The sequence below is a fragment of the Anas platyrhynchos genome, chromosome 3 (assembly GCF_047663525.1).
Source record: "Anas platyrhynchos isolate ZD024472 breed Pekin duck chromosome 3, IASCAAS_PekinDuck_T2T, whole genome shotgun sequence".
In the NCBI taxonomy this organism is placed as follows: domain Eukaryota; kingdom Metazoa; phylum Chordata; class Aves; order Anseriformes; family Anatidae; genus Anas; species Anas platyrhynchos.
The window spans coordinates 35647347-35660475 of NC_092589.1; the positions used below are offsets into that span (position 1 = coordinate 35647347).

At 47.7% G+C, this 13129-nt stretch overlaps 1 protein-coding gene across 4 annotated transcripts in view; it reads right to left on the reverse strand.

The window, feature by feature from the left end:
* MDGA1 (MAM domain containing glycosylphosphatidylinositol anchor 1) overlaps nt 1-13129 on the reverse strand; it is a 140066-nt gene that overhangs the window by 21989 nt on the left and 104948 nt on the right. For 3 of the 4 annotated variants that reach the window (XM_027454014.3, XM_013108791.5, XM_072035701.1), the window contains exons 11-14: nt 12830-13007; nt 11717-11740; nt 4678-4830; nt 3343-3477 (exon numbers count right to left, since the gene is read on the reverse strand). In XM_027454014.3, the coding sequence (XP_027309815.2) occupies nt 3343-3477; nt 4678-4830; nt 11717-11740; nt 12830-13007 (490 nt within the window). The remainder of the gene's footprint in view (nt 1-3342; nt 3478-4677; nt 4831-11716; nt 11741-12829; nt 13008-13129) is intronic. The other variant, XM_027454015.3, reaches the window with a different exon arrangement.

A 13129-nucleotide genomic window follows, 5' to 3' on the forward strand; every position in this document is an offset into this window, starting at 1 on the left:
CAAGCATCCCCCTAGTAGGCAGCCTCTGGGAAGGGAGGAAGAGCTCGATGGTGGAAGCCTGTGGGGATCTGTCCCTAGCTTCAAGGCTGACTCACCAGGCCAGTAACTTGATAAAGAGTTGCACTTGATAACTGGTCACTGCCTGCCGTGCCTTCCTCTCCTGAAGGAAGGTGCAAAGCAAGCAATTCCTCATTTGACATATCTGCACCTGCTGCAAACAAGGCACCCTTGTTCTTGAATGTCTGATGGAAACCGTATTTCTTCCCTTCTCCTCCTCCTGATTTTCTTGTTTGGGCTGGCAGGATTGTAGGGCAGAGCAAATGCTCTCTCTGGAGGGGGGCAAAGGAAGGAAAAACGATGACCAAATAACTCCAGAAGAATGGGAATTGCCTCCAGGGAGCTCCCCTTCACCCTGCTCTCTCATCAGCTGCAAGATATTCAACATCATCCTGCTCTGCAAGCCGCTGAATATTTTATACCACGGCTACAAACGCTCCATTTGTATTCTGTTTCTCTCTTTCGTCATATCTATTATAAACGAGTAGTGTCTGAAAACTCTCCCAGGGAAGATTTGCCTGGATGGCTATGGATATTTTATAGTCAAATTGTGAGAGTAAACCAGCTTTCAAGTTCTGTAGAGGGGGAAAAGGGTAATAAAAGGGTTATTAAAAAAATAAATAAATGTCGGGGTTTTATACGGCTTCCTTTCACAGTGACAGAGCTTCAGTTGGCTCCACGATGGAGCTGGAGCTGCTATGAGAGACTTGAGTTGAGAGATCTCGTCTTGCTGGCACTGTTTGCCATCAGGAGACATCTGATACACTATGGTGGGCTCAGCAGGGCTGGAATCTGGCTTGGTAGGGCTGGGCTGACACTAGGTGACAGGGGTGAGGGATGGGTCTGCAGGCACTGGGGACAGGTGGATACAGGGGAAGCGATATGGACATGACCCAGGATTGTGGCCACCCCATCTTTACCTTCATATCAACACTTACGTGATACAGGTAGGAGGCCAGGGTCTGCCTCTTCATTTGGCAGGAGTCCTAGCAAGGGGGGCTGTATCTGAGGGTGGCTCTCCTCCTCTCCAGCCAGGGACTAAAGAGGAAGGTGGCAACAAGCTGAAGAAGCTTGCAGGCTGCCACTTCCACAGGGGGATCTCAGAGGACTTCAGCCACCAAAGGCATCAAAATTGGCACCATCCAAACAAGCTAAAGGTTTCTAGCTGGAATTCACAACCTTCACACAAGCAAAACAAGCCAGGGAGTATCCAACATGCATTAGAAAGGCAGATCGAGCCATTAGACCTACTGTTGGAACAGAGAGCATCCCAAATGTGGGTTCATTCATGTGTGGATACAAAGGACTGAATTTCAAATTACGGATGGATATATTGTGGGTTTCCTAGACCAAAGCACATCTTCTGTAGCCCAAGAGAAAAGAACTTATCCTCATTTTTTTTCTCTTTCTTTCTGACTCTATCTAATCAGTCTAATTTTTAAATAATTTATTCTCTCTCAGCTCAGCAGCACCCACCCTGGAAAATCATCACATAGTATTAAAACAGTCTATTTACTTCAGACAAATTTAACAGCCCCTTTGTGCATCCAGGGGGAAATAGGAATCAGGCAGGGACAATAAGGGAAAAATCAATTGATGTAGAAGGCACCTGAAGCTGGGAAATACAAATAGCACTTGGCGGCTTCCCGAGGTCTTTGGCTTAACTGTATATTTTGCTCTGGGCAATTTGTGGATGAAGCAAATGAGTGAAGAGTTTAAAATGTTAAAAGCCAAAAACCAGTCATGAACTGATTCCATAGCATGCCCAGTCCACACTGTCTCTGGACAAACCACGTGAATACTGTCAAACAAAACTCTCTTCCAATACAGACCAAAGCTAAGGGGCTTTTTCTTTCCCAATGAAATGAACTTGAAAATAGGATATACAGCTGTATTCCTAAAGGAAACAAAGCAAGAGGAGGTCTTCTCCCTCCACATCTTTTTTCCTTGTCAGTCTCCCATTTCCATTTCTCCCCATCGCTCTGTGCCACCTGTGATTGCAGTCACAGAAACCTGAATCCCTTACAAAAATGCCAGGAGAAAACAGGTGGGCATTAGGCAGCAAAGCCGACTGACCACAAAGGGGAATGGTAGAGAAAAGGGAATTTGCCAGCCAGCGTTAGCAGCTGGACTCTGTCAGCTAAGCAAGCCCAGGAAAACCTGCTGTCAGCCTGTACCAACAGCCTGAGTAACCTGCCAGCATGAAGGCAGCACAGAGCAGCCCATCTGCAGGAGAAATACAGGTATGTGGAAACACCTCTGACCTAGCAGAAAACACCTCTGACTGCAGAAAGCAAACACGGGTCCTCTTAGCAAAGACAGAGATGGAGACCTGCTCAGTGAACCGCAATCCATCCCTTACCGCTGGCACCCACGGGGTCAGGGTTTCAGCCTAGCCCCCACTGAGACAAGAAGATTTTACAGCTTAAACTCTCTGCTCAGCCACACATGCACAGGGACATGATGGCCGGACTCGGGAGTGTGCTCCCTCCCAATGCCATCCACGATGCTGAGGCAGAGAGCTGTTAATTAACCCCGTTTATTGAAGGGCGGACACATTCCTGCCTGGGCCCTGATTTTTCAGTCAGGCTCCAGTCCAGCAGGTGATTAATAACCCAGCGTGCTGTGGGAAGAGTGCATCTATTATTCAAATTAATGAAATTATAATCAAGAGGTGACGAATTAGCAATTGCTCCTTGACTGGATATGGAAACTCATTAGTGTGCCAGGCACTTCTGTGGCGCTCGCTGCGCTCGTAGGCTTACGGTTGGAGAGGAAGGAGCCAGGCAGAGCAGGGAGCCCCTGGGCACAGCTTTGCCCTGGCACGCACATCCTGACCATTCCAAAATAGCTGCGGCCACCACAGAGCTCTCCAGTCCCATACAGTGCCTCCACCTCCATCTCCTCTCTGACACCCCACTGTCTAGAGCAAGGCAGCTGTGGCCATGTGAAGGAGAAGCACATGAATGCAGCTGCAATGCTCTTTTTTTGTGGAGGGTAGGGGGGGGCCTGTGCCAGAGAAGGCACGAACCAGAGGGGAAGGTGTGATGGCTGACTTCAGGAAACCGTCCCTAGGACAGGCGGCAGCAGCCACACAATCCTAGCACTGCTAAGCTGTGGGTAAGGGACAACCATCTGAAGACCATCCTGCTGCTTTGAGCACTGGAGCGAGATTCCCACCCACCCAAATCGCTGGCTGCAGTCGTGGCTGGTGGAGCTGAGGCTGGAGGTCTTCCCTGACACCCTGATCCAGGCTGGAGCTGCCCGTCCCCAGACGGTACTCACCGATGTGCTTGCCGTACATGTGGTAGTAGAAGGAGACACAGTAGTACTTGGCCGTAATGTTGTAGAGGGGGCTGATCAGCCGGGCTTTGTCTCCCGTCACCCGGGGCCGAGATGCCTCGATGAACATGTAATAACCTACACAAGGAGAGGGAAAGGTGGGGAAAGGCAGCACGCACGGCATCTCCTGCTCTGCAAGTGAGGGCATGCTGGAGGCTGGGAGACCACTCCTCCTCCAAGAGACATGGCCTTGCTCTTCCCATTCAATTGTGATCCCAGCCAGAAATATTCCTAGAATATCTGCAGGTGTTCTCCCTGATGGGATTGGCAGACCCCATGTTAATGCACACAGCTGATGAGTCCCCGAACATGCATGCACAACTCTGTTTGGGGGCAAAACGAGCCCTGCTCCTGCAGCACAAGGAGCCCCAGAGCTGGCTGGCAAGAAGGAAAGCAGAAAGGGGATGGTGAAACCAACCCAGCCTAATTTCTCGGCCTCAAGCAGAAGGAGAGAGCATTCAATACATTTGGCCTAAACAACGTTGTTATCTAAAGAGAACAATACCAAAGTAGTTGCTAACAACCCAGGGAGGAATAGATTAGCTACTTGATTTGTTGGCATCATTTTCAATACTGGATCAGGCTGGCATACTGAACGCTAACAGGAAAAGCCATTTTCTTAGCTGGCCACTGGATGTTTCCTTTTTATTATTTTTTTTTTTCTGAGTTCAGAGAGTTGTGCTTGCATACAAATGTACTTTCCTTATTACAGAAAGGGAAAAGTAATATCCAGCTAAATCTGGAGTGTGTACCCCATGCGCAGCTCATGTGAGCAGTACATAACACCATTCTCCTCCAGCCAGGGGTGAGGCACCTGGTGAGTGTCACCTCCCCCAGCCTCATTCCCCGTGCTGCTGTTTAATACCGAGGAGATATGGTTGCCCAACTGAAGCCTTCTTTGAGGAAACAGCTGTCTAAAACCAGCAGGGTGATTTCTAGGTGTTAGAAACATTCTCCTAGTTGTTTATCCTTTTTTGACTTCAAAACAAGCATCAGACGGGACAAGGACATTAGGCAGTAGGCAATTAGCTGGTAACAAGAACTAATGCTCACACTATTCCCTTAAACAAAGTCGTGGGCGTTTTAATTGTGTGTTTAGTGCCAATCAGTAACATGCAAATTAACCGCCTGCTCCCTGCACCCTGTGCGGAGGAGAAGCGTGTGTGCGGAAAGCAGATCAGTGCTCCGCCGGCTCCCAGAGCCTCAGGACTCCCGACGAGCAGTGGTGTGTGCCTCGCCTCCACAGCCGAGCCAGAAGAAACCCAGAAGTGTGCCTACCCTCCGGCGTACCGCTGATGTCCGTGGGGGGCCCCGTGTTGACGGTGCGCTTGGGGTTCTGGGTCAGGGCATTCTGCCGCGTCCAGTCGAAGTTGTCCATCTTGTCCTGCACGAAGCCACAGATCTTCTCGTCCTCGAAGCGGCAGGTGTTATCTGCAGGGAAGGACAGGGGATGGTCAGCTGCAGCTTCTCAAACCTCCTCCTGAGGCTGCCTGGCTGCTTGAGGAAGGCACACGCTGCTGCTGTGGCAGCGCTGCGGCTCTGTGTGGAGCCGAGGACAGATGGGCAGCCCCCAGCCCCAGGAGGAGGCTGGAAAGGAAAATTTCTGTGATTAGTGTGATTATGGAAGGGTGAATCCAGGCTGATGGATGCAATGATCTGGCAAAATAGAGTAAGGCTAATAGGACTAAAGAGAAAGAGAGGTTCTGCTAGGAGGTCTCAGGGAGCAGACGTAGAGGAGGGCAAAAATGGTAAGAGGAGCACAGAAGGCAAACAGGCCACAAGGGCTTTTAAACCAGAACAACTTGATGGTAGAATAATTTACCCAGGAGAGAGGAGAAAGTGCGAGATGATGACCCCCACTTTGGTCTATGTATTAAACTAAACTATGGCACACATGAAAAAATCAGCTGTGGAGAAGAGGTCAGCTCAGCGCTACAAACATGTCATTTAGCTACAGCACATTCAATTTATACCAGCTAAGAGACACATTTGCTATTGCACCTTATGCTGGTTCACCTAACAAAGTAAGCTATGCAGGCAAAGGGTTTTTATGTAGGATCAAACACCCGTGCAAAAGGGCTTCCTTCTACTGCTACCACAAGATGGTCACACCTTATGGCAATATTATAAGGCAGGTGAAAAACCTGGGACATAGGCATGACCCAATACAGACTTAAAAAGAACGGTGTGAATTGGGCTTGACCAGACTGAAGATGGTCTTTTGTCTGCCCTTTGTGGTGAAAAGGTACTTCCTGAGCCACAAAACCAAAGGCAAAGGACAAGCCTTGCACCGCTAATATGGTTGGAGAAGGATAGGGAAAACAAGCAGAAAAGAAAGAGAAAATAAGTCCAAGATTGGTTATGAAAATTGCTCTGTGTTTTTGAAAGACCCATGGGCAGAAATCAGAATTGGGGAATGAGCTGAGAGTGGGATCTCAGAGCTTGTAAGTGGTACAGACACAGCAAGCACAGATCTCTATCTTCTGCCTTTATTTTAGAGCCAAGAGTTTGTGCTGTGAAACTGGAAGATAAGGTAACTAAAACCCATGAAAGAACACGCAGAAATGAAAAACATGTTCTTTCTGAGGACTTCAGATTTGTTAGAAACCTCATCCACGGCATGATGATGCGTGATTCAACTCTTTGGGGTTTACCCCCACCCTGTTCCTGCTGTCATGGCCAGATGAAGAGAAGCCTGAATGCCTGCCTGGGCTCCTGCATTCCTCCATCCTCAGGTGTTGTTTGTTTTGGTTCCTAAATAGGATGCCTCAGGCTTTCTGTCTGAGCTTGGGTGGCTCTAGCAGGACTTGTAGGACAGAGCAGGGTCAGCAATCTATGTGCTGGGTGCCAATGATGGGATGGGGAAGGGAAGTTTCCTCCAAGACCAGGGTGAAAAGCTTGAGACATGGTATGTTTTGTTGGTGGAGCTTCTCATACCTACTATGCACCCCGAAAACTGCCTTCTTGTACCAGAGAGAAGAGACCAGCCATGAAATGAACAGCACCTTGACTCTGAGATGCTACACCTCCCAGCTCCTACCTCACAGCTAAAGCCCCTCTGATTTGTGAAAGAAAACAACTGTCTGCCACAGACATCAACAACTTGCACACCCCTGTGCTCTGTCATTCTGGCCTAGCTCTCCCTCCAAAGCAGTCAGAAAAGAGGAGGCAGTGTCCTCCCATGGCCCATGAAGTGGTTGGACACTGCTGCAAACCAAGGGCTCGGTTCATGGATCGGGGCAGCTGGTTTTTCTTCTAGCTCAGCAGGAAACACCGTGCCTGTGAGCTGAGCACAGCCATAGGGAGCTTGGCTGGGCTGTCCACTTAACTGCTGATTAACCCTGGCTAAGTGCTTTCCGTTCAATCTGCTCATTTCTAATTAGCATCCTAATCCAAATTAGCCGCTGCTCCACAGTGCAGTGCCGGGCGCCGGGGGCCACGTGGTGGATGGAGCTGCAGGCAGGATCGGATGGGGCAGATGCCTGCAGGGGCTGAAGCCCAGTAATAAAACAGGCCAGAGGGGCTCTATCATCCCCAGCACAAGGAGAAGGAGGGGGAAAAGGGTGAGAAAACAGCTTCTAAGGGTCCTTCCCCAGCCATCGTGGCTGAGAGGAGGGCACCCATGGCTGTAGCAGGAACCTCAGAGGAGGCACTGGAGCCCACAAGCTTTCTGATATTGCTGGTGTAGTCTAGCACCCCTGGCTTGTCTTTCTCAGACTGAAAACAAATATTCTGTAGCTCCAACTTATAGGATGCTGGCTGCAGTCAGAAGACAAGAGTTTTCTCTTACAATGGCATTGCTCGACACAGCAGAATCTACCTTGACTGTCCTTTTGCAATCAAAGGCTGTGGGACAGGGAGGGTTTGCACCTCTGACCCTGTCGTGCTTGTGGGCCTTCAGAGGAGGTAGGTAACATCTTTCCCCAACACAAAATTCCCTTAACAGGGAAAATCAGACAGAAATCAGAGCTGAAATATGTAACACAGAGGCCAGACCAGCAACTGACTGAGAGGGAGCAAACCCACAAAGAAAAAAAGCAGAGAAACCAAAGGAGAAGGAGCCTAGGGAGAAAGCCCAAGTTCAGGTGGAGATCTGAGAGAAGGTGGTCAAAAGACTCAGCTTGGGAAGAGAGGAAAAAAACAGATCTCTGCAAGACAAAAGGACAGTGTTCTTGGCTTACAAGTGCCAGGTGATGGCCTGTTGTATAAGAAGTCCCACACACCCATGGAAAGAGGTCTTGAAAGCCTGAAGATGGTAGGAAGAGGCTGCACTTACTGCTGCATGTGGGACACCTGCCACAGGACAAGGCATAGTGTGCTACAGACTCCTAGCTCCTTGAATGCCAAAACAGGGCCCTGACTCCATCCTCTCCTCTCGCTCAGATGCAGCAATTTCCAAAAGGCAATGCTTCCAGCAGAGATCACAAAGGGGAGGAGGACCCTGGGCACCACAGCAAGATCAGGCTTACTTGCAACACCTTCTGCTGTGGGGGAGTTTAACTACAGCATGTTGCCCCTGCTTGGCTTGGGATCTCAAGGCACTTTGCAGCAACTAATGAACAAGGCTTCTCAATATCTCCAGGAAGCAGCAATGCCTCTCTTTATATATCTCTTGCATTACACGTGGGGAAACAGAAGCACAAAAATATAGGCAGACACATTTAAGGTCACAGCAGGCAGTTCTAAAGCTGGAAACAGAACCCAGGTGTTCTGACTCCTGGTCCTTTGGTTTAAAACAAACCATGGGAAGGCAGAAGCTCTGCTGTTTCTCCAGGCTAGAAGTGGAGATGCCCAGAATGACTTGGATATGTTCGGTGTGGTTTGGGACACCACCAGTATGTCACCTCTGGATGGTTATCAGCAATGCTGACTGGGAGAAAACTGGCAGATCCATCTGAAAAGTAAACCTTTCAATGACCCACTGTGTCTCAGAGGCCACAGCAGTGATCTAACTGCTGACCTTGTCTGTGTGAAGCAAATCTTCTTTCAGGCTCACACCATCTGCCAGGGATCCTGGCTCAGCACTGTGGAGCAAAGGAACCTTCCTGTTTAAAAATTAAACAGGGGCTTTAAATATTGAACACAGAAGTTGTTCTCTGGATTGTTAGAGGCGAGGTGGAAGTAGCAAGGGAGCTGGTTCCTCAAAGGCTGGAGTTAGTGCTGTCTTCACCAAACAGATTTCCTTGGCAGGCTTTGCAGTGGCAGCAGCTCAAAGTGCAGAGCTGTTTGCTCCTGGTTACAGGCACCTCCCTGCATCCCCAAGGGAGAGACCCTCAGCCATGGCTATTAGCATTTCTCGTTGCTTTACCTTCTTGAGAAACATAATGGAGGTTTTCATTTCAAGTCCTTAGGGAGAAGCCATTCCTGGCCCTGAAATTCTGACTGCCAGATGAATGCATACAAAAAATAATAATATGATCCTAGCTGCAAACTATGGGTGAATAGCAGATGGAAGCTCATTCGAATAAAATTGCTTTCATCATTTAGCTGTGCTCTGACGGCTGAAACTGGCTTGGAGCACAAGGGACCATGATCCGAGCCTCAGCTCTGCCACAGACCCACAGTGTGACCCACAGCCCGTCACTGGAGGTCACTTTCCCAACTAGAATATGAAGACAATGCAAACTGGATTGTGACCTCAAAGTACTCTGGGATTTAAGAAGCAGCATGTAACAAAATTTTCCTTGATAAGTTTCTAAAGCATTTATAACCAGTAATGGAAGAAAGCTTCACAATACAATAGCTGTTTGGGTCACACTAGAACACTATGTGCTTTAATATTCCCATCTACCACACTGGGATAATATTGCCTGTACAATCCCATTTGCCATTGTGATACAAGGAACTGGTGGCACTGCAGTGTTTGGGTTAGAAAGTGAAGGCTATATCCAAATGAAATTGCAGGGTCAAAGTAAGAAGGGCAGAACAGATTCTCCAGCACTGGAATTTAGACATGATATTAAAGATATTAAAGAGATATTAAAGACAAAACCTTAGAAATATGATAACTCTAATAGATTTTTTTTTTTTTTTTTAAGATAAATTCTGGTTTCTAGAACCAGATGAACTGTTTTTTAAGAGTTATTCAGTCTTACTGCTAACCTTTAAGTGAAATTTTCAATGTCTTTTGTTCACTCCCTCTGCTTTTAGATTGCTTCTGCTTTATAACCCTAGCACCTGGCTCTGTAACCATGGCACATGCATGCCTGCCCCAGTGCCATTAACATCTTATTAGGCTGGGAGAGAAAATGCATGAAGAAATAATTGTATTAAGTGACTCTCAGAGTTTGTAAATTAATCACCATTGTGCATGCCCTTGGATCAGGCTGCCAGAGGCATTAATCATCCAATCTTTGCCTTTCACTTGAGAGCTCTCAATGTTTGCTCCCAGAATTTGGCTGGGAAGCCTAGTGTGAGGATACCTTTGCAATCCCCTCCCTACGCCTTCCCCTGGGGCTGGTGGTAGGAAGGGAAGTAGGGGGAAAAAGTGGCAGTAGCAAGGCTTTCCATGATGCTGAGCTGAGAGGCTGGCAACTGGGCTGTGGCCCAGAGACAGAGCTAAGAGGCTTTGCACTCATATTTGCAATGGCAGCAGGTCTGAAAGGAAGGGGCATCTCTGAAAGCAAGTGTGCTGGCTGCAGTTTTAAGGCAGTCAATCTCAAGGTGTGAACTCAGAGGCAAGACCCTAATGACTGGCCCAGCAGTCCTGATGTTCAGCACAGGCTGGATAACATATCGAGGAAAAACCTTAAGTGCTGGGTTTACTGCATGAAAACAGAAGCGTAGATGAGTACTCCTCTGCCATACACAAATTTCACGTAACATTCTTGTCTCAGTCAAGCTGCCAAAGCAATCCCAGATGAGCAGTCTGAAGGCTCAGCTTACAAAGACCCCAAGGAGACTGACACAATTAGACCGAAGTTGCCCTGGCATTACCAGTGATACATGCAGTGTAAAAGCAAGTGGCAAAAGGCCAGATTTTGTCACTTCGTCCAGTGAGCCAGGATGCTCACCTACTCCAGCAAGTGCCAAAGGACACATTCTGGAGTGGGTCCCTGGCAATACGTTCAGAGTTTCCAAGTGAGTTCCCTCTGGAGAACGTTAGAGGAGGATCAGAAAGTGGGGAAAAGCAAAGAAAAGGGAACCAGGGACTACAGCTACAAATTCCATCTGCCTCTGTGAGAAGCTCCTGCTCTCAGGTAAGGTATGATGCATCAAATCATCCTCAGAGAGTGAACAAATGCCTCATGGCTGCCTTAACAAGATAATCCTGCTCCCAATTTCCTTGTAATTACTGTCCAGTCCCACCTCCTCCTGCCCACTGGTATTCTGCAGTGCAGCATAACATTTGCCTGCCTATACACAGCCTACTACCTAAGATTACTGAATGCTGTTTCAGCTTCTTTTAATTTTTACTCAGCAGCTGGAAATGAAAAAAAAAAAAAAAAGAAAGAAAAAAGAAAAAAAAAAAAAAGAACATTTACATGGAATGAGCTCTGTGGACCACCAGCAAGGAATCTGCCCATCTCTGCCCAAGAATTTTGCCTGGTCTTATATCCAGCAATCAAAGCACAGGAACTTTGTTTCATCCCCTGGAGATCACTCCACCACTACTTACAGCATGCTAGAAATCCTCTTTTATGCTCAACAGAAACCATTGTGTTCTTGTTAAAGACCACCATTCGGAGATGTTGTGTATTTTGCTCTCAAAATCAATGGGAGCTCTTGGTGCTCACTAAGGATGGGCCTGCATCTAAATGTCAGGCTGCCTTGGCAGGAATGACTGGAAGGTAAATGAGCAAGTAAACAGAGATGACACTGGAGGGGAAGAAGATAGGAACCAGGCTCAAAGAGTTTGCAAGAGGAACCAGATCTGAGCTGGAGACTGCTCCATAGCAGCCTGCAGAGGTGTCAAGCAGTACCCTTTCCAATCAAGAAGAACATGGGGGTTACAGACATTAAATGCAGACATTTTGGAGGACGTAGAATAATCTGCTTACTGGATGCAGACTGCTAATACTAGGGGGAAGGTGGGTTCCAATTCACAGCCTACCCAGTTACAGAGATACCAGGTGTAAATGGGAAGTATGTCTCTGGCATATGCCTTTGCAATAACTCAAGGTACAAAAAAAAAAAAAAAAAAAAAAAAGCCACTACTTATTGGAAGCATTATTACTGTACGAAATTTCATGCTGGTTTTTTTTTTGAAAAATATTTTTGCAAAGTCAGTGCTGTTTTCCAGCTTGCCTGATCTGCTGGAGCACTTGACTAACATGCATTACATTCAGAACATAAATACAAAGGTCTTGTTGCTTACCTGTTGGGTTGGGATAGCTGATTGCTGGAAAAGAAAATGGAAAAACAGCAAGTCACAACAGCTTGTACTCCCTCAAATCACAAATTACAATCAAAGCCTGAAAATAAAACAAGCACATCAAGAAAGGTCATAGATGTACAAATCTCCTAACAGCACCCCTGCAAAACAGCAGTGCTTGGTGTCTGCCTTGGCGATGGAACAAGCTGCTGGCTCACTGATTCAAGCAGCAACAAATCCGAAGAAGAAAATCCCACCTAAGTGGTGAACATGGGACTGCACAGGGGAACTGTTCTGGTATCCAAGCAGTTTCTTTCTGGAGCACCCACTGGCAGCTAAAGCTTAGTATCTGTGAGGGACATCAAAGTAGTTTGAGACACTGTGGAAGTCTGAAACAAGTATCTTAGAGATACTTGATGTGGTATGACTCCCCAGGACAAGAGGGTTCTGTGAAATCAGGCAAGCATAGCAGGAAGGGGCTCTACACTTTCTGCTAAAATACAGGTCCAGTCTCCTGAGGGAAATCAAGACATCACAAGGTTGTGAGAATGCAGTGAGAGAAGGTAGCTGTTGGGATAATGGAGAAAAAAAGCATGGTCACTGTCTATCAACGTGATGATCTGAGGTTCAGGGTGTTGGACAGAGCTACAGGATTACTAGTTGCTAGTTAGGAAAGGACCTGAATTCTTTCAGATCTGGAAAGAAAGAAGCCTCTTGAAATCCTCTTGCTTTTATGGGCATGTGGCTAATATGTAGCATCCACTGGCTATCCTCTAAAATACACCACTGAGCTACAGGAGACTGCAGGACAGCCTGACTGGGGATTGGGGTTTTGGTGCTCTCCTGCTCACAGTGCAGAGCATTTGTTGGAGCCACTGAGTGAAGAATAAGTAGAGATTGATCCTCAGAGGTCTCTATCTGGTTCTCTGCATTGATGGCAGCAGCCAAAACGTGACATAGTGTGGCTGCACCATGCCATCAAACCTTTATACAGCACACAGATCCACCTGAGGGTCACAGGAGACAACGTGTACACATGCCCATGTCCCTAGGCCTGACCCACTGCCAGAGGCTCGGGCCTGATCTCGTAGCCAGGGCTGAGGAGGAGACACCTACGTTCCATGTACCGGATGATGCGGGCAGCCATGTCCCCAGCCCCAAAGCTGGTGATGGGCGTCAGGCGAACTTCGTAGCTCTGAGGCACTTTCAGGTTGGGCAAGATGTGCTCCAGCAGCAGGCCCTTCTCCATCTTCTGCACAGGAATGAAGGTTTGGATGGTGCTTCTCTGAGCCAGCTGCATTGAAAGAGAACACACGGTGTCACGATGATGCTGAAATTAAAAACCTGAGAGGTTCTATTCAGTGATCCTCTGCAGTCATGAACAGGCTCCCTCTTTCTCCAAAGCCCATCGAGGAA